General features: G+C 27.4%; 1 protein-coding gene across 1 annotated transcript in view; it reads left to right on the top strand.

Annotated features, from left to right (window-relative positions):
- The window catches only part of LOC113552228, a 38,673-nt gene that overhangs the window by 16,627 nt on the left and 1,955 nt on the right, over nt 1-20,091 (top strand). The window contains exons 5-27 of the mRNA XM_026954984.1: nt 121-450; nt 591-899; nt 972-1,253; nt 1,372-1,665; nt 1,729-2,001; nt 2,063-2,314; nt 2,381-2,716; nt 11,294-11,806; nt 12,199-12,366; nt 12,434-12,928; nt 13,040-13,602; nt 13,659-13,965; nt 14,033-14,167; nt 14,355-14,500; nt 14,577-14,772; nt 14,871-15,200; nt 15,302-15,508; nt 15,578-15,951; nt 16,035-16,209; nt 16,294-16,494; nt 16,863-16,997; nt 17,114-17,398; nt 18,399-18,454. Of these exons, the coding sequence (XP_026810785.1) occupies nt 121-450; nt 591-899; nt 972-1,253; nt 1,372-1,665; nt 1,729-2,001; nt 2,063-2,314; nt 2,381-2,716; nt 11,294-11,806; nt 12,199-12,366; nt 12,434-12,928; nt 13,040-13,602; nt 13,659-13,965; nt 14,033-14,167; nt 14,355-14,500; nt 14,577-14,772; nt 14,871-15,200; nt 15,302-15,508; nt 15,578-15,951; nt 16,035-16,209; nt 16,294-16,494; nt 16,863-16,997; nt 17,114-17,398; nt 18,399-18,454 (6,362 nt within the window). The remainder of the gene's footprint in view (nt 1-120; nt 451-590; nt 900-971; nt 1,254-1,371; nt 1,666-1,728; nt 2,002-2,062; nt 2,315-2,380; nt 2,717-11,293; nt 11,807-12,198; nt 12,367-12,433; nt 12,929-13,039; nt 13,603-13,658; nt 13,966-14,032; nt 14,168-14,354; nt 14,501-14,576; nt 14,773-14,870; nt 15,201-15,301; nt 15,509-15,577; nt 15,952-16,034; nt 16,210-16,293; nt 16,495-16,862; nt 16,998-17,113; nt 17,399-18,398; nt 18,455-20,091) is intronic.

The raw sequence follows: 20,091 nt of genomic DNA, 5'->3' as shown, positions 1-20,091 counted from the left end.
ATTGATGATATTAATTATAAAATAACTCTAATGGATATAAATTAATGTTTTTTTTAGCCATGGGAGATACATTTATGATATTATAGGATATTGTTTATATGTTTCAATATTTTTATTTAGAAATTCAGTGACGCTGACATGGAATTTTACTTGGAAGAACCATTAAATTCAAAACAAATTCTAAATCAAATCGAATCAGTTGTGAAAGATGTATCCAACATAAAAGAGAAACATACTAATACTAATGAAGAATATGAAACTATTATATCGATAATAGAAAAACTTCAAAATAAGACAAAATTAGTTAAATGTCATATTGATACTTTCAACAAAGATGTCGATTTAGTGGATTGGCAGAACCAAATTTTGAGAATTGATGATGCTCATAAACAAATAGAACAATATAAATCAGATTTTGAACAATTAAAAAAAGAAAAATCATCATATCAAGTGAGTAATTAATTAAAATTTTGATTTTACTATTACGTATTTTACACCATTTTTAAATAGAATATTCGATATAATATTTAAATGTTATATTTTTTTTCTTTAATACCGATTTAAGTTATATTGATTATTGTATTATTTAGGACAAACTTAACAATTTGGAAATATTATTAGCTCATAATCAATTAGTCATTGAAGAATTATATGATATTATAAGTATTTACAAAATAAAATACAACTCAAAAAATAAATTACCAGACGATACGTATAAATATTTAAAAGCTGCGATTAAACTAGATAAAGAATTAGAAAATACAACCAAACTCTTTATTGATGAAATCGAAAAAGATAATTTCACCAATATGAACTCTAAACAATTAGAACTAGTTTGTGGAGCAGTAAAAAATTATAATGAAAATACGAATAAATATTATAACATCAAACATATTCTGGTATGGTAGACTTTAATACAATTTAATTTAATTTGTAGTATTAACTTTTCGCTTAATGCAATATTGTTCTAGGAGGAACTTGATAAATATCACCATATCGCTACAAAGCTGACAAACTTAAAAACCTTATCGGAATCTCAGAAACCCGATAAAAATGTCATAAAACATTTGGATGTGGAACTGAATAATACACAGTTAAATATAAAAAAACTTTTAACCATTCAAAATGAGTGGACTCGTATAGAAGATATTTTAACAGCTGAACAAAAATGGTTAGATGAAGTTGGAGTGTCTATTCTGGATCTAACGAAAATAACGTCAATCAATTATGTTCAAACGCTGTCTAACACACAAGTAAAAACTAAAGCAAATAATTATATTCTAATTTTATTATCATTTTTAAAAATAACTAAAATCGAAAATTTATATTTTAATGAACTAATTTAATATTGTTTTTACTACTTGTTTGTAGAATACAATCACAAATGTGGCTATGCATTACGACAAACTTATTTATTTGAAAGACATAATAGAAAAACTCCAGAATCAAATTGATGTGAAACCTTTATTGTACGTATGTGAACAGCATACGAATGATACGTTCAAATTGAAAAACAATTTAAAGGCAAAAGAAATGCGCTTGATAACATTTAAGAAACAATATGACAAGTACAGTGAACTCAAGAACAATATTGAATTGAGTTTGTTACGTATTACATCTAATTTGGAAGATATTACACCAAGCCAGGAAATCGTCGATAACAATGTAAGAATATACAACTAATATAACGATGCTATGTATATATTTATTTGTAAAATGTTTTATTAGATAATTGGATACGAGTTGGAAATTTTAGAAGAATCTATTAGAACTTGTTCTGACAGTTTAAATGAATCACTAGATATCTTGCCTATATCCGATGGACAAAATGAAATAGAAACCATGGGATCGTTTACAACAGAATGTAAGGCATTAAAAGATAAACTGTATAAAACCAGGTCTACTGTGGACAATCGCGAAATTTCAAAAATATTTAAACACCTAGAAACCGCTTTAGAAAAACCGAAAGACACATTATTAGACCATATTAAGACGCTCAAAGTATGTATAAACAAGTTATTTTTATTTTTATTTAAATTAAATTTTTTATTTCGATTTCCAGGGTATTTCATATGAAATAATCGCCATTGAGAATCTTGAGAATAATGACCAACAATTAAGCGCCTTCAAAAGTCAATGTAATAGTCAACTAAAAGATTATTCAGATTTAAATAAAAAAACTGAAATATTGCGTAATACACTGTTCGAGCTAACTAACGATATTAAAAACGCTGATTTCACTTTGTCGGAATTGGAAAATGAATCACATAAAGACAGGCACACTTCTGAAACAGCAATTTGCAAAACTTACCATGTAAGTTTTACTATTTAAATATTTAATTATTTATTAAAAATGATTAACCGAGTCTTCGACTTACAGCAAATTTCGGACCAAATGAAAAATATGCAACAAATGCTGTCATCAACTTCTCAACAGTTGAAACAATTAAAAGATAGTCTTAAGCATTTTAAAAAAGACAGAAAAACATTGGAATCCGAAGTGAATGAAGTTGAAAAACGATATAAACAATTAAAAACAAAACATCAAAGTGCACTCAAAACGTTTGAAAATAAATGCAACTATTGGACAATGGTCGACGATCTATTACTAAAAATTATAATAAAAAATAACCATGTAAACAATTTAACTATAATCCCATCAGACTCGGATACCTTAGCTGGAAAACATTTAGAAGCAATATTGAAGCACCTCAAGGTATATATTTCAAATTTTTAATTTATAATATTATTAGACATGACTGTAAATTTTATTTAAGTTGATTTTTTAACAATTAGGTGGTGGTTTTAATCTAAATCTTAGTTTGCCGTAAAAATTATTTTTTTTTTACAACGGTTCTCTTAATAAATAATTTCATATTTTATTTGTTCAATTTTTGCTTTCGAAAATCGATCTACATAACATGCATAAATACAAGTTGATCTTTCGTCATAAAACACATATAAATAACGATTTATATAAATTGTGTATATTGTATACTATGTTAACTAACAATATATAGGAAAAAATATGTTGGAATTATTAAAATGAAAAAAAAATATCTGATACAGGAAATAATCACAGATGTATACAAATTATAATACTTTTATATTACAATTTATCATTCATCCCTAGAAAGTTTTCTCATGAAACTATACTATGAAAATCAATTAAATAATGTCAATCACAATAAAATATCATAAAATCGATAACACTATAAACAATATGTATAAGTAGAAAAACCTCCATTACAACAGCATTAAGCTATACCGTATACCTTAATCAAACAATAAAAAAAATAGAATTTAAAAAAATATCACTGTAGCGTGGTTATGTAAGAGTACATTATATAAAAGTACAGAATATAATGATATGGAGGCTTTTTATAATCATCACAACTTAAATGTAACCAAATAAACAATTTAAAATCTTTAAATTAGTGATTATTTTTCTTCTATATCCCAAATTACTAATTTTTAGACAGACATCTATGTTTTATCTTGTCTAACTATAGTGTTGTGCAAGAAATTCATAGGACACACAATCTTTCTTGATTTCCCGCGCGCAACAACAATAATATTGCCTCGTTAAACAACGAATGACGGCGTTATATTCGCTGGATACACCAGTGTATGTGGTGTCGTAATGTGGAACTCGGTGATTCAAATAGTAACATTTGAAGAAAAAAAATGTCACTGGCTTATCGAATCATTTCCATTGACGTTTTCTACCGACGACCTACGGCCAATGAATTCCGTTGATTTTCGATATTGTCGTACGCGGCACATTCTTCCGACATCAGCCAAGACCGAACGACATGTGTATACAAAAATAAAACAGTTCTATTTCCGGCACACGTTACCGTCCCGTGTACATATGCATGTGTGTGTGTGTGTGTATTATAACATGACTGTCGGTGTAAGTCCATAGTATTTAGTGCTCGTATATGACCTTTAGTCGGCCACTACTTCGGAAAACGATGACCATGCCCCCAATAAATTGCAGTATACGTGAGATTTTTGCAGGTTTCATTGAACGCTTTGTCGCTTTAGGCCCCAAATCGTCATCAATTCCACCCGATAGACTTTTTTACTTTATAAATATTACATATGTAAATTAATCATAATATGTGATTTGTAATAATCATTACATTTTTATTCTCCAAAATCTGAATACATTTAGTAAGTTGTAGTCTAGTGGTCGATTGGGGGAGGTAAGGGGACTATAAGTACTCTAACTAATTGTTCAGATATTTAAACGTATCCTACTTTTTATTAAATGACGAGTTGAGCACTAAATGTATTGATTTTACAATGATGTACGTTTAATGTTTTCACACGATAAATTGGTAATAAAATATACTTTCTGCAGAATAACGAATTAAATCTAATTTATATTTTCAAAATTAAAAATTCCTAATACCTTTTAAGGAAAAACTGGAATTTACGCACAACCAATTTTTGACAAATTCGATTTTTTGTGTTGGTATAACTCAAAAACATATATTTACCTAACTATACTCAGCATTTTTACTAAAATTCTTAAAAAAATGTAAACAAGATTCCTTATATAGAGTCAATTTATCAATTAAAAAATATTGAAATTACATAGTTACAATATTTTTCATAAGCATTAAATTTAGAATTTTGACAAGATTCATAAATTATCGGTGACTTTATAATTATTATATAGTCAGAAATTCTTAAAATATTTTATTAATAAGAGGTTATTTTGTACAGTCAGATAAAAATGTAAGCTTAAGAATGTAGACACTTTGTACTATTATATACATAAAGTATACATTATTATCTATAGTTATATAACTAAGTAGTAAGTATATATAATGTAAAAATGAAATATAAAATAAAAAGTAAATTATAAACGTTATAAAATATAATATACTAACATTCAAAATAATCAGTTTTTTTTAATCATTAGATTTTAAAAACCCTAACAAAAATACTTATTTTGTATAATATGTAAGTAGTACGTACCTATAATATTTGTCAAAAATATGTACTCAATATTATACTGTAGAAAAAAATATTTTTAACAATAAGAAATATACTTTAGTTATTTAAGCATATAGGTACAATTGGTAGGTACTTACTGGTTCTTTATGATTTGTAGAAATTTAGAAGATACTTAGATTTACCTATTAATATTTAAACTTAATAACATTTTTAATAAAATTGGTATTGACTTCAGACTAATTTATATTATATGTATTATGTATACTTTATGTATATTATAGTACAAAATGTCGGCGTTCTTCTAAAGTTTTACCGGACCGTATACAAAGTTTCCGTGTTCTGCTATCTTAATTTTTACCTGACCGTACAAAGTGTCCGCGTTTCGAACTTTTAATACTCGACCGTACAAAGTGACCTAGAACCATTTTATTTTATATTTAAGATTAAAAAAATTAATACAAGATTCCTCCGTAATAAGTGAGTTGATTCACGAGACCTACCTTATGTATTAGTTAATTCCCTATTGTTGTATACCTATCAATAGCTAGACTGCACGACCGTAGAGCTCGAATGCCACACATAACGCGACCTCATGTCCAACGAGACCACGCAGAAATTTTCGAAAAAAAAAATAATCATTACATATTGTGTGTGTATTTTAAATTTTTACCTGACTACTACATATTTATACTAATAAATAAAAATTGAATGATTTTCAAAATATGAAAAGACAAAAAATAACAACATTTTTGAGAAACTTATCAGCCAACCTCCTCGTGATATCTCTTGGGTTACGCTAATATGCTGAATATTTGACTAAACATTGAAAGATATAATAAACCCGGGGATCAACTCAACGGTATCGGTGTAAGTAAACAGGTACCCGAGAATCAACTCGTGCGCAGCCGATTTAGTACTCTTTAGTTTTACTACATATATTATAAAATAAAAGTTTATTGGAAACTTGTATCAATATTTTATTATTTTAAAAACATTTGAAGTTCTATTTTATTTTTTTTGGTTATTTTTTCTAAATAATAATAATAATGTTTCCATCGTTTGATAAAAAAAATTGAAAATTTTGTACAATATTCCACATAAGTTGTTTTTTTTGGAAATACAAAAATATTTAAAAGAGACGCGCAATTTATTTTTATAGGCATTTGAAGTTAAAATTTGAAAATTATTTTGTTATAATTCAAAAAGATTATTTGTGGGAATTTGTAACTTGTATGTATATTATAAATTGATAGGTATGCAATTAAATTTTCAAAATATGTAGATTGGTTATAATATAATAAAATAAAAATTGATCACATCCACTCGAGACTCGACACTTCCGTACAGTAGAGTGATACCCTCAGACCTACCATTTTTGAGTTGATTACATAAAATGGTTTGCCAATAGGCTGACGAAGATATTTAAAAATTGATCACTAAGCAACTAAACCTTGACCTACTAATACTATAATTTTATAAATTACTTACTATAATATACTTTAAGGGTTATTACACTTGTAATTGCACATGAAATTATATTAAATCAACTAGGCGTTATTTATTGTACATCATTCAATGTTTTATGATTTTGCACATAAATGAATTTCATTATAAATTTAACATAAGTGAAACACAAATTCGTTTCAAGACATCACTAATCGAAGTATAATCTTTTATTTTGAATATAGGTACTTATATTTTAAACATTAATACCTAATATACTTTTTATACAGGCGTGCATAAATGCTGATTTTCCGTATTTTGGGAAGGGTTGACATGATTTATTTAGACATATAATATTTGAACATAATGAATTTTAATATAAAAATTAAACTATAAAATTTATTTTGCATACTTCCATGTATTTTTTTTTATAATATAGGTACTTATATATATATTTATTTTTTCACAGTATATTTATTTATATATATATATACAATTGTATTATTCTATGTTTACCTTTTATTACCTTTCAACACCACTTTTCAAGTCATATACATAAATGTAAGAAAGTGTTATGTGGCTTATTTTGCATATTATGTTAATATTTTTAATACATATTTCTTTTTGAGTGTACAAATGTTTGCAAATTTCATGGGTTCCAATGGTTCTGTTAGTATGTCTAGTTCATTAAAATCACAATCACTGAATTAATTTAAAAAAAAAAAATGATATTTTAATTTGTAGTCGAACTTCCATTTCCGTATAGTTGACGTGCTAACGTAACACTTCATTTGAAACTTATGAGCTCGATTGCATTTATATAAAGAAAAACAGTATTTCAAAAATTTAATCCAACCGTAACTATAAAATTTTCTATTTGAGAAACATGATTTTATTAGAAAATGTATTGCCATTTGCCAATATGCACATCCACAACTACAGTCGTCACACACGCGTTCGAAAAATAAAACGTAGCTATAGACGTAATGTTGTCGTACTTCGTTAATCGCGCCATTTATCCGTGTATTATGACGTGTGTCGAGGCGACAGCGACGACGCTACCGCCAGCCACACGCGATAGTCTCGCGCCAGCAGTAGTACCGCGCGTACGTGTCGAATTTTTTTTAAATTTGTTTCCGCGATCGCCGCCGCTGACGTAGTTGTTGTACGGGATTCGCGCCTACAACAGCTGTGCACACCCAAGCACTGAAGCTCAGCTATAGAACCGAATAAAAACGATTGGGTAACTACGACAATAATATTAATAACGATAAACATAACAATATTATTGAGTACCATTAATGACGGATTCTATCGAAAATAAAAAAAAAAAAAATTACGCGAGGTTAGGTTAATAGTTAATAAATATATTATATTATAAAATTAAATAGCTCGTACATAAAGATATTACCCAGTGTGCTGTACCATAATTTTGAAAGCAAAAAAAAAGTATATAATAAGTAACCAATTTTAAAGAAATGCACGAACAATATACTATTAAAACCTTAGGAAATTGGTTTTTTTTTTTAAACATTGACTCGACATTTATAACTGTTGTATTATATCTGATTTGTTTTTAATAAACAAATCAATGGATAATAATTATTTAACTCATAAATAATCAAATTGTCAAAATATTAATTTTTCAATACTAAAAATGCGTAGTAATTAACAATAAATACTAAACCTCCATCTAGGAGGACTAAAATCTCCTATTTCTACTTATTTATACATAAATTCAACACTAATAATTTTACCAACCATTGAATAATTATGTTTACAATCTGAGTTAATAACGAAAGGTAATCACTTAATATCATAGTAGGTAATAAATAATAATTTTGTAATTTATTGAACTAATAAATTTAATATTTTAGTGAGTACTACTTTTGTTATTTTAACGAACATTATTACGTGTTTAAAACTTTAAATTTCCATAAAAATTGAAGTACTAAGATAATTTCATACTAAAATTATCATTATTAAAATGATTAGTAAATTATTAGTAAAATAATCAATATTATCATATTGATAATTTAAATATATTAAAAATAAAAATAATTTCTATGTTAACCACATGATAATAATTCACATACTGCCTATTTTTTGGATTAAAATATGAAAAAATGGTATTTAGTAATCGAACTTTAGGTTAGTGGTTACACGATTTAACTGTTTATAATACCAGTTTGTGGAACAATGATAACCTAGGTACCTATATTGAAAATTAAATAACAAAAAGTAATTTTCACGCTTTAAATTTTTCATGTCCTTAAAATATTAATTAATTCTAATAAAACATAAAATTACACTTAAACTTTGGTTATCGAAGGACAATCTTATTTTGTCATTTTCAGTATAAAATAAACAAATATTTAAATCGAAGGTCTTGTGTAGACTAAGTAATATTTATTTTACTGGGTTTTTCTCTAGAAGTTTATTATCTTTTAGCTAACCTTAATATTTCACTTGCATTTCAAGTACAGTAATATTTATTTTTTTATAGTACATCATAAATCGATATCGATATTGATTACATCATGTTAATAATTATTCATTTACTAACATAGTAGCTTAATCACAAAACAATAGTACAGATGAAGTATCAATCATAAAAAAAATATTTTGATTGAAATAACTATTTAAAGAAACAATGAACATTATTTAAAATAAATAATTTATTTTTAAAAACTACTTTCTTTTATTATTTTTGATCTGATTAATTGATTTCAAAAATATATTACACTCATTGGAGATTATACTAATGAAATAAAGGTATCATTATCTCTCTATTATTATTATTATTATTATTATCCGTGTTTTAATAAAAGCGTTTTTAATATTTTTATTTTTAAGAAAGCTATTTAGTGTTTAATTTTTTTTTTTCAAATGTTGTATTATCTATGATTATTAATAACTATTTTTAAAAATATTAAAATAGTTTCTGACTATTGTTTATAATGGCTAAAATAAGTAATAATACCTTACCAATTTAATCAATGAGTGAAATACAGAATACCTATCCTAAATCTAAATAAGTATTAGCTATTATTACTCGTATGTAAAGTAAAGAAAACAATTTCACTGGTGTACCTTCTCATATTAATAATAAATATAAAAATACAATCACCAATATTTCCAAATTCTGCACTTATTATTATTTAATAATCATAAAATTTAATATTTAAAAAATAACACTATTTTATAAAATATTAATTATTATGATTTTATAGCTTAAATAGTTCTTAAATATCTGTAAATAATAAACATTTTAATTTTTTTTAAAAAACAAAAATATTTTAACTAATTGTAAATTTCATAATTAACTGTAATATTTTTTTAATTAAAAATAAAAGGCCACTTATCACCATGTCTATAATAGTTTTATGTTTTCTTATGTATGTAGTTTTCCATTTTATTTTTTTCCATAAAAACTCCAATTCAAATTAACATGAATTTGAATAATAGTCAAATAAAATCGATTATATATTGGATAAGTTTTAAAAAATACAGAATATTGAAGCACAACTACTTAAAAAAAAAAAAATAATGATAGACATTAGTTTATATTGAATTTCAAATGTCTAGTACAAATTTATTATTGTAATTTTAATCTGTTCTAAATATTAGGTAAATACTAGGTAGTTATCAATAATATTATTTTACATTATTCAGTTAACAAAATGTAAATAATAACAATCCTAATAGTCCTATAATGAATAGATATTTGTAATATTATTTTTAATTTCATATACAAAAATTTTTCTTTTGGAGCCATTAAGTATATATATTTTAAAATGTTTTTTTTTTATTTTCCATAGTTATTTACAATACTTAATAAACTCAATTACATAATAAGTGTTAACAATATAATTTATTTGCTGAAATGATAACTTCAATATATTATACCCACAAATACCACTAAAATGTATATTATGCATTCTGATCATACTAGACAACATCAGCATAATGAATAGCAAATACATATAACTCTTATAATTTAACTTGTTCAATGCCATATAGTTTCACTGTATAAATAACTCGTGGTTTAAGTCATAAAAACATACTGTTATATCATAAACTTAATAAATATAAAAACCATTCAAATATTTCTTAATCTATTCAAACTCAGTTACACAACATAATTTATGATTTTGGATGGATTCTGAGGAAGCTATTTAATATTTCTTTTCTTTTTAATGGTTTGTGGGACGTTTAAAAGCCAAAAATTTAAGTTTATTACTTAAATAGACTGTATATTTACCTACACATATAATACCTTTAAAGTAATAATTATTTAAACTTTACGTTTAGTTTTCAAGAAATTGCAAAGATTGTGAAAAACTATGAGAACATTGAAAAATACTAGTAAACACTGCTTTAAAGACAACATTTTTAATAACTTTCTAAAATAAATATTTGTTGTTGATTATATATTTAATGACTTCTAACTCATAATCCACCCAAAATTACTGTATCACATTTTTTTTTTTTTAGAACTATCGTATTAAATATAGAATAACGTTAACAGTTTATATACATATATATATTACTCTTATAATTAGTATATTTTAATTGAATATTCATCGTTACTTTCACTAAACTGAGTATTAAAACTTCTGGGAAGTGGGAATCTTATAATACATTCGCATTTATGTTGCAAAATGTGACTGCAATACATATGTGAACAATATGGTTATGTATATAGTTAATGATTAAAGTATTTAATATACTATTGAATTATGTATTGGTTAAATGATTTATTTGAATTATTTAACCACAACAGTAATTAGTTCGTTCGATAAAATAAAATACTGCCAATAATCCATCATTAAATATTTACTATATAATTTAATATTAACCACTGCTTTATTTATAGGATGTACGCAGCTTATATGACAAGGAAAATAAAACTATTTTGGCTGACGTTGAAACTCTGCGTAGAAAAGGAGACAAAGACCAAATTGATGAAATAATTGACGGAGATCTGAAGCAATGGAATGACACCGGTGTGGCTGTAAAACAATTGGTAGAACGTTATGAAAAGGCATCAAAAACGCTTCACAGTTATCAACAACTAAGAGAGTCTACGAATAATTGGTTGAATAATAAACTTTTGTCAATCGAAACTACAGAAGATGTATCAGATAAGACAAAATCAATTGATAAACAAAAAGAAAATCTGGTCGAATTACGGAAGATGATAACAGACGTGGCTGAAACCATTGGACTAAATCTAGATGATGCGCCGCTAAACGAAATCGAAGAACTTAGTTTAAAACTAGAGAAAGTCCAAAAAGTTCTCGCTGCACTCGGAGATGTTGCGGACAAAAAGAACAAAATGTCGGACAACATCGAAGATGCGAAACGACTTTTACATGATATCGAAAAAGTATGTTCTCAATGTTTATTATAAATTATAAAATACATTTAATAAAAATTTAGTAGTTATACAAAAACTATAGGTATCTTTACCACTTATTGATTTGCCCTCTTTACTAATAATCCGATAAAAAGTTTTTAATGGTTCTTGAAAGTAAAAACAAAGGCGTGCGATATTCAACAAAAACAATTTACAAAAACTTTAACACCTTTCCAGCGTTGGTATTATAAAACTTTAAACGTAATTACTATTATTCTCATCTTAAAAAAATAAAGTTATATACAATAAATGTATAATATACTAATATACCTACCACAAAATTTTACAATCAAATTATTTATTATTTTTTTTTAGATAATAATAATAAATGTAATTTATAATTGTGTTAATAACCTTTTCAGAATTCATCAAAATCCACTAAAAACAATGACGAGAACCTAAAAGAATTAAGAATGAAATTATTAGATTTAAACAAATCGAAAAAAGAGATGGACGAATCTTTTGACATAGATAACTTTGAAATACCATTATGTGAAAAACGTACATACTCTATCATCGAAGTATTCCAGGTAAAATCAATTAGACGAGACTTTATCATAGAATGTTTATGAAAATATTTTTATTTTTTTGTTTTAGCTCTGGCAGCAAATATTCAAAGAAACTTTCAATCAATATCGTAAATTATCGTGTTCTTTACTTGAAAATGAAAACAACATCGCTGTATTTGAACTATGGCACGACTATTTGATGTATGTACAAGAATTTTTAAAATCTCCTGTTCCTGGTGACTACCATTCGTTAACAAGTCATGAACGACTTTGTCAAGTACACCAAGAAGTATTGATCAGTCAGATGGATACTATACCCAATTGTATGAATAAGCCAGACATCATCTCTGAGCCAGAAGCAATGGAAAGATTTACATCGTTAATGGATTTACACAATGCAACTATGACAGAACTCGAAAGCACTCATCAAGAAGTGTGGACCAAACTAGGCCACTGGAAAGAATACAGAACAAACGTTAAGAAAGTTTATGAATGGTTATGGAAAGTTGAAAAAGTTCATTCAAATTTAAATCTTAAATTTATTAACACTAGAAGACTGCCACAATTAAAATCTCAAATAACTGTAAGTATACAACTATTAAACTTAATATTACCCCGATTGAAATGTAAAAACCATAAATTATCTACAATTTTATATTGGTACCTTTTTTTATTGTTTGAAATTATTTTTCAGAGTTTATTAAATAATTTAGCCGTAGAGCGTTCTCAAATTAATGATTTAGAAAATCGTCAAAATACCATCTTCGAGTTCTGTGATAAACCTACAGAAACTGGCTACAGAAAAGAACTGATAGCAATTAGTCAACGAGTCAATGAGATCCAAGCATCATTAGAAGTTTGGAACGGTTACCTAGAAAACATAGAAAAGCTTACTACCTCTTTCGACGTTCAAAGCACGGAAATAGATCAAGTATTGCAAAACGTGCAAACTAAACTTGATACACTGAAAAATGAATTTGGATCGAATGAGGATATAGTGCCATCAGATAAACTGAAAATAGAGTCCAATAAAATACAGGAATTAAATAACAGCTTGAAACAATTAGATCCGCAACTTTCGTCTACCGCGGATATACGAGACAAGTTAAAGGATTCCTTAGATCCTATAGAAATTCGTTCATTTGGCCAAAAACTTAGGTTTTTAATTTATCATCAAAAGGATTTGCAATATCAATTGTTCTTGTACTCTTGTCAAATAGATAATTTGTTATATAAGCCCCAAGAATTCACTCATAGGTAATATATACATAATATTTTATTTACATTTTATTTACAATATTTTTTGTCAATAGATACACTAGATTTAGGAATTGGGCTATTGATACAGAAACTCAGTTGAAAAATTTAACTAAATCTTTAAAAGATCCACAATTCGCTATTGATGTGTTGAAACCTGAATTTGAATCTCAGATTAATTCTAAACAAAAAGAATTTAATTGGTTAAACGGAGCTGGAAATCAACTAATTAAGGCAGAATCCCAACTGAATCCTCAACTAGTAAAAACTACTGAATCTAACTTGAAAGAAATCAATGAAAACTGGAATAGTTTAAATGGTTCATTGTATAAATATACTGTTGAATTACCTACAACAATTTTGGTAAGTTTAAATTATATTTATATTTTTATTTGTTTATCGTCTAATTCGTTGAAATATTTATTTTAAGAATACAAATAAATTATTCGATAAACTCAATACCTTTAAAATTTGGATCAACGACTTAGAATCAAAAATAAACAATGCAATTGTTTTTAACGATCGTTCAGAATATAACTTAAAAGAAGAATTAAAGAGTTTAGATGTAAGTAATATTTTATATTTATTTTTATTTGTGATTGAAATTTCTCCAAATAGGTAGTCCAAATAGAATTGATTGTCTACTCAAAAAAAATTAATGATAATTTTTTAATGGTTCAAAAAAACTAATATGCTATAGTTCTTATTCAATAAATATAAATGTATTAATATTTAAAAATGTAATTTTAAAGGCATTAAGTAACGCGTATAAAGAAAAACAAGGTGAATATAACGAATTAATGGCTAGATGTAATGAACAACTAGAAAACGATAAAAACACAAATGATTCTGATACCACTCAAGATTTGCAGTGCCCATCCAAAACCTTACCTATCAGGTATATATTACAATAATTACAGATCATAATTTAATTTCGTAATTACTTAACTAATTGATGATATACTTATTTTCAGCTGGAAGAACTTAGAAAATAAAATTAGCGACAAACGTGTTCGCGTATTAAGTGCATGGGAGGAACTACAAACCATACTTGGTTTAGTCGATGTAGAGACTAAATGGTTAAGTCGATTGAATGTTGACGTTGAAGAACATAAAAAAAAGAAATTCGTAGAACATAAAAGTCTGTCTGGTTTAATCAGTAATTTCGAAGTAAGTAAATAAAAAAAAGACCTTACGTAATTTATTCTAAACATTTTGTATTTTTTTTTTTAATTACTAATACTTTAAAATTGTATTTACTTTATTAGCAAGAACAAAAAAACGCAAAAGATAAGTTTTCTAAGTTAGAGCTCGCTGTTTCTATATCTCGTTCTACATACACTGCAAAGTTCATTGACGAAGAAATAGAAATAATTAGTAAAAAACGAGAATCCCTGTTGGAACAAATTGATATGATACTTATCATTCTTAAAAAATCATTAACACTATGGAAAGACTTCATTAATGCACATGGAAGGGCTGTAGTAACTTTAACTCAAGTCGATACCAAACTGATTCAACTTGAATTATTAGATAAATCTGACAATGGTGAAGAAGGAAATGCACGTGTTATGGAGAAAAACCTTGGAAATTTACAGGTAACATACTTATATAATAATAAATAAAACGATTTTATTACATATTATTTGCATCGGGTGTATAAGATTTCATAAAATTAACATTATTTTATTTTATTTAGATATTAGAAATGGAGTTGAAAAAATATGGAGGACTACTCGAGAAAGCAGATGCATTAGGTCTGCAATTAATGACTAATAGTACTCCTAGTGATATAAAAAATATTCAAGAAATGATTGACGAGTACCAACTTTTATGGAAGGATATCAACAATCGTATTGAAAAATTGAAAGTGACGTGTGTTCAAGAAACTTCGTGTAGAAAGAAGGTAAGCATTTAGTATACATATAAAATATTTTTTCAATAAACGTCATTGATTAAATTGTTTGACTAACAGCGATCAGTAAACGAAGAAGTTCAAGTAGAAACATTAAAGTTTGGCAAAGATTCACAAATACAAGTCGACACTCTTCCTACTGAATTGCTCAGAAAAGATTCATTCCAATATGAATTACAAACAGCAATAGCGAACGCTACTACCAACCTAAACGACTTGGAATTAGCTATACAAAAGTCTGACAAAAACTTATCGAAAAATATTGCGACGTGTCAAATGTCCATAGACCTAATCAAACATCTCAGCGTCATATTAAAAACACAATGTGGAGTATCTGAGTCCGACATAACCATAATCAGGTCAGAAGAATTATTGGCCAAGTACGAGGAGCTTCTTGTAAATTTCCGATCACAGCAGCAAGTCGGTCAACCAAAGTGAGTAAACCGGCTAATTTAGTTGCAGTACATGATTGGTCATGATTGTCTTAATAAATAATAATCACCATACTTGTTTTTAGAACTAGCAATTCGGCCATGTGTCCACTGTGCTCCGAACAAAACTGGTCACAGTTCGAGAACGACATGTGGCGCTTGGAACACTGGATACAGTCAACCGAAGCTAAGTTGAGCGTCCAACCGATGGTGCCACCATCGAAGATTGAACAACTTGAAGACGTCATACAGGAGCATAGGGTGCGCAATACGCATAGTACACGAAATAATCGGAGTAACGTGAACCATAATTATTAACACTTGCACGATCTATTTCGTTTACAGGAACTCCTGTTGTACTTGGACAGTCACCGCAATATTGTGCAGTCATTGAACGTAATTGGACACCATTTGGCCGAACATAGCAATGATGAGGAAAGAGCAGCTCAAATCAAAAACCGTTTATCTGCAACCAATTCCAGATGGGATCGTGTCTGTTTTGCGTGCACCGAATGGCAGACCAAATTGCAAACTGCACTTATGGAGGTATCAATCGTAACTAATTATTTAAATGCAATGCGTTATGATAATATATAGTATGCCGATTACACGTCAAAATTATTCGATCACAACCATAAAATCCGTATTAATATATACTTATTTTCTTAAAAATATATTTTTTTTTATTAAAAAACATCTTTTGCGTATTTGATATTCAAATTGGTACTTTATCTTGTCCCATACGTGAATCGTCGAAAATAATATCATACAATTCATATCCAACACATTATACACCTATCATTTATGAGCAATACTTTAATGTAGCGTAAATCCTCAAAATAACCGTAGTCATAATAATATTATTGCATTTAACGTACAGATCGTTCATAAATCATACTTCGCGTTTATTTCAGAACGATGAGTTTTATGGCGTAATTGACGAACTCGTCGATTGGCTAGACGAAACAGAACGAGCGATCAAGACGACCGAACCGGTAGACTTGGCCGAAGACACGGTTATCATAGTGGACAAATTCAACAAGTTTAAGGTATATTATTAATACACGTTTGAAATATTAAAAAGTTCGATAACGACGATAACCCAAAAACAGTTAACAGCGGAATTTCGTACCGGACAATTGTTTATACTTTTCTTTCTTATCAGAACATGCACGCAGAACTGGAGAGATGTGAACCACGAGTGGTGTCGCTGCTCGAGGCAGCCGACTGGCTACGACAAGCCAACGAGAAGACTGGCGCAACGACGCGCTCAACTTCCGCCGCCACCTCCGCAACCGATCAGACCATCGTCGACTCTCACGCAAGACTGTCACATCTCAGGGCTCGGCTTACAGTGTTAATAAACATGACGGCTAGTTACGCGACGAAACTGGGCACGACCTTGGGCTACGACATGTCGCCGGACAGCGTTTGCATAAGACTCCACCAGGTACGATGCACCGCGATCCAGCCAAAGCCAAATATCGTGATTTTTGCGTATAATAATAATTATTGTAATACATATTATACTTATAGAGGCAGAACAATGCGTTTTTGTCGGAGTAATAGCTGTGAGGACGGATAGATCCGCCTCTTTCTTTGAGCATTTTTTAAAAACGATTTCACATCATTTTCTCGTATTATCTGTGATCTCCGTAGCTATTTAAAATATCAACATTTAAAATGATTTGAAAAGAACGTATTTTTATAATAAAATATACCACGTGTATTAAATGGAAGATAGAAATTTCTGTGTCCATTTCATAATCCTTTCATTACATCGTATTACTTAACTCATTTTGAACGAGCGCAATTAAAAAACGACGGTTCCTATATTTATCTTATTTCTTTGTTCTTGAGGGGTATTCATACGCACGACCCGACCAGCGCTTCATGGCAGCAAGCATTATTGTCATTTTCGTATTATTTTTTGTCCCTGTTTCATTTTCATATTTTTATTCGTTTTACGATCTCGATTATTATTATTTATTTATTATATTATACATGACTATTTTGAAAATAGATGTTTCGTTATTTCTACTATAATATTATTTACACGCATTTCGACGGGACCGCGTTTTCACACACGTTCGCTTATATTACTATAACATTTTATAATTAATGCTTATTATATTTGTTACATATATTTATACTGGACCACCAATAGACTGTAATATAATATATATTCTATAATATATTAATATTTTCATAGAACATGATCAACATATTTAACTGTTGTACGTATATATATATATAATATAATATATAAATTATATATTATACTGTATTTTCGCGTAGACCGTAACGTTGTTTTTTACATTTATTTTACTATTATTTTTTTAAGTATTTTTATACATATATATATTTTATTTTTGATACACATACGACATATACTGTCCTGAATTAGTCTGCACAGTTTTTTTGTATAATTTGTTGTTCCCGTTTTAAAGGTGGACGATACCAGCACTGCTATGAATCGATCCGACGAAGAAGAACCGAACACAAAGTAAATATTTTTGCACACTTTTATTAGTACATAATTATTATTTATCAATGACACTTTTTATTATTTTTGGCTTATTTAGTGCATTTCTTACTGAAAAAATAATAATATTAAGTATAATACAACTAAACAAATTATAAAATTTATATAAATAAAGCGGAACCTAATTCAAATGGGTATTCTTAGATATACCCATATATTTACAATAAACGGATGCAAATAAATGGGTTAGGTACCTAACCTAAGATTTTAATTTAATTTTTATATAATATCAATGTAATATATTTATCAGGAACGCCAATAACCATTGCAGTTAATGTCTATAAATAAGTAAACAATAATTGGGAGAGGAAGTATAATTAAACGTTAAATTATAGATACGTCTAAGTATAAAATTTAATTCTTTATATTCTGGTCGTATTACACTTTTGAGATACATCTCTTCTCTTAATCATTTCAGATATATATTGTTTTAACGGTTAATCGTATTTAAGACCTTGCATAGATTGAATTTAATAATTTAATCATGTGTACAAGTTTCGTTTAGGCGTTATGTAATCATTGAGCAATGAATATTTTAAAATATTTATCAACTTTTCGTTTACGTTTTTTATACGTGTCAACTCCAAAAACAATATAGGCACTTACATACATCTGCGACATTTATGTACACGTGTATGTCTATAAACTATATATATTTTTAGACATATTATTTCTGCGGGGATGAAAACGTTCTGAATTTAGAATTTGGATGCAATCCAATCTACTGAATTTCAACTATTTCCGTGTTAGTACCATTGTAGATCAGTATCATAGTTAAACCTGTAATTTCTTACAAACATAGCGCTTACGTTGCGGATAACTGAGAGTACCCTAGATATATCAAGGTTAGGTTAAGTTATATTAACAGTATAAACAAATATCAAATAAAAAATAATTAATAACCAAAAAAATATTATTTTAAAAACACACAGATTTAGTTGCGCATGTGATGGTAATACTTTTTTTAACTAATAGGTACTCGTAGTTGATGTATATTTGTGCTTGATAATAAAATCTAGAAAAAAAATATACTGATGTCAATCATCATATACAGGTCGGTGTCTATTTATTGTTAACTTTAACTTGTATAGTATTTAAATTATGGGATTGACCGTGGTCCGAGACAGAGTTGGTGTGTTGAAAATAACAGTTTGAAAAATGTATTTTTATTAGATAAGTAGGTACATTTAAAACACACATTTCAAAAATCTTTATCCAATAACGATTAAAATTAAAATATTGTCCCGTTCCAATTTACATTAACTCAAGTCATCGGCGCTTATGAATAAAGTAAAAGCCTACAATTTAAACGGTTTCCTAAAATAAACATACCAATAGATAACAATATATTATTATGTATTTATTTTATACATTTTATAGTTTCATAAAATAGTGTAAAATAACGTGGGTATTAAATAAAAATAATACCTAATGCCGGATCTAGACATTTTACTCAATGCAAAAAGTAAAATTATGACTTTTTATCCCTTCCGCATCAAAAAGTGTAAGCCAAATAATATGCATAAAGATAAAATTCATATTTTCATTGATTTATATTTAGATTATGATATTTAGTAAATGACTAAATACTTTATTTG

This window comes from Rhopalosiphum maidis, chromosome 2 (genome assembly GCF_003676215.2).
Source record: "Rhopalosiphum maidis isolate BTI-1 chromosome 2, ASM367621v3, whole genome shotgun sequence".
NCBI classification, from domain to species: domain Eukaryota; kingdom Metazoa; phylum Arthropoda; class Insecta; order Hemiptera; family Aphididae; genus Rhopalosiphum; species Rhopalosiphum maidis.
This window is presented reverse-complemented; position numbering and strand designations above follow the sequence as displayed.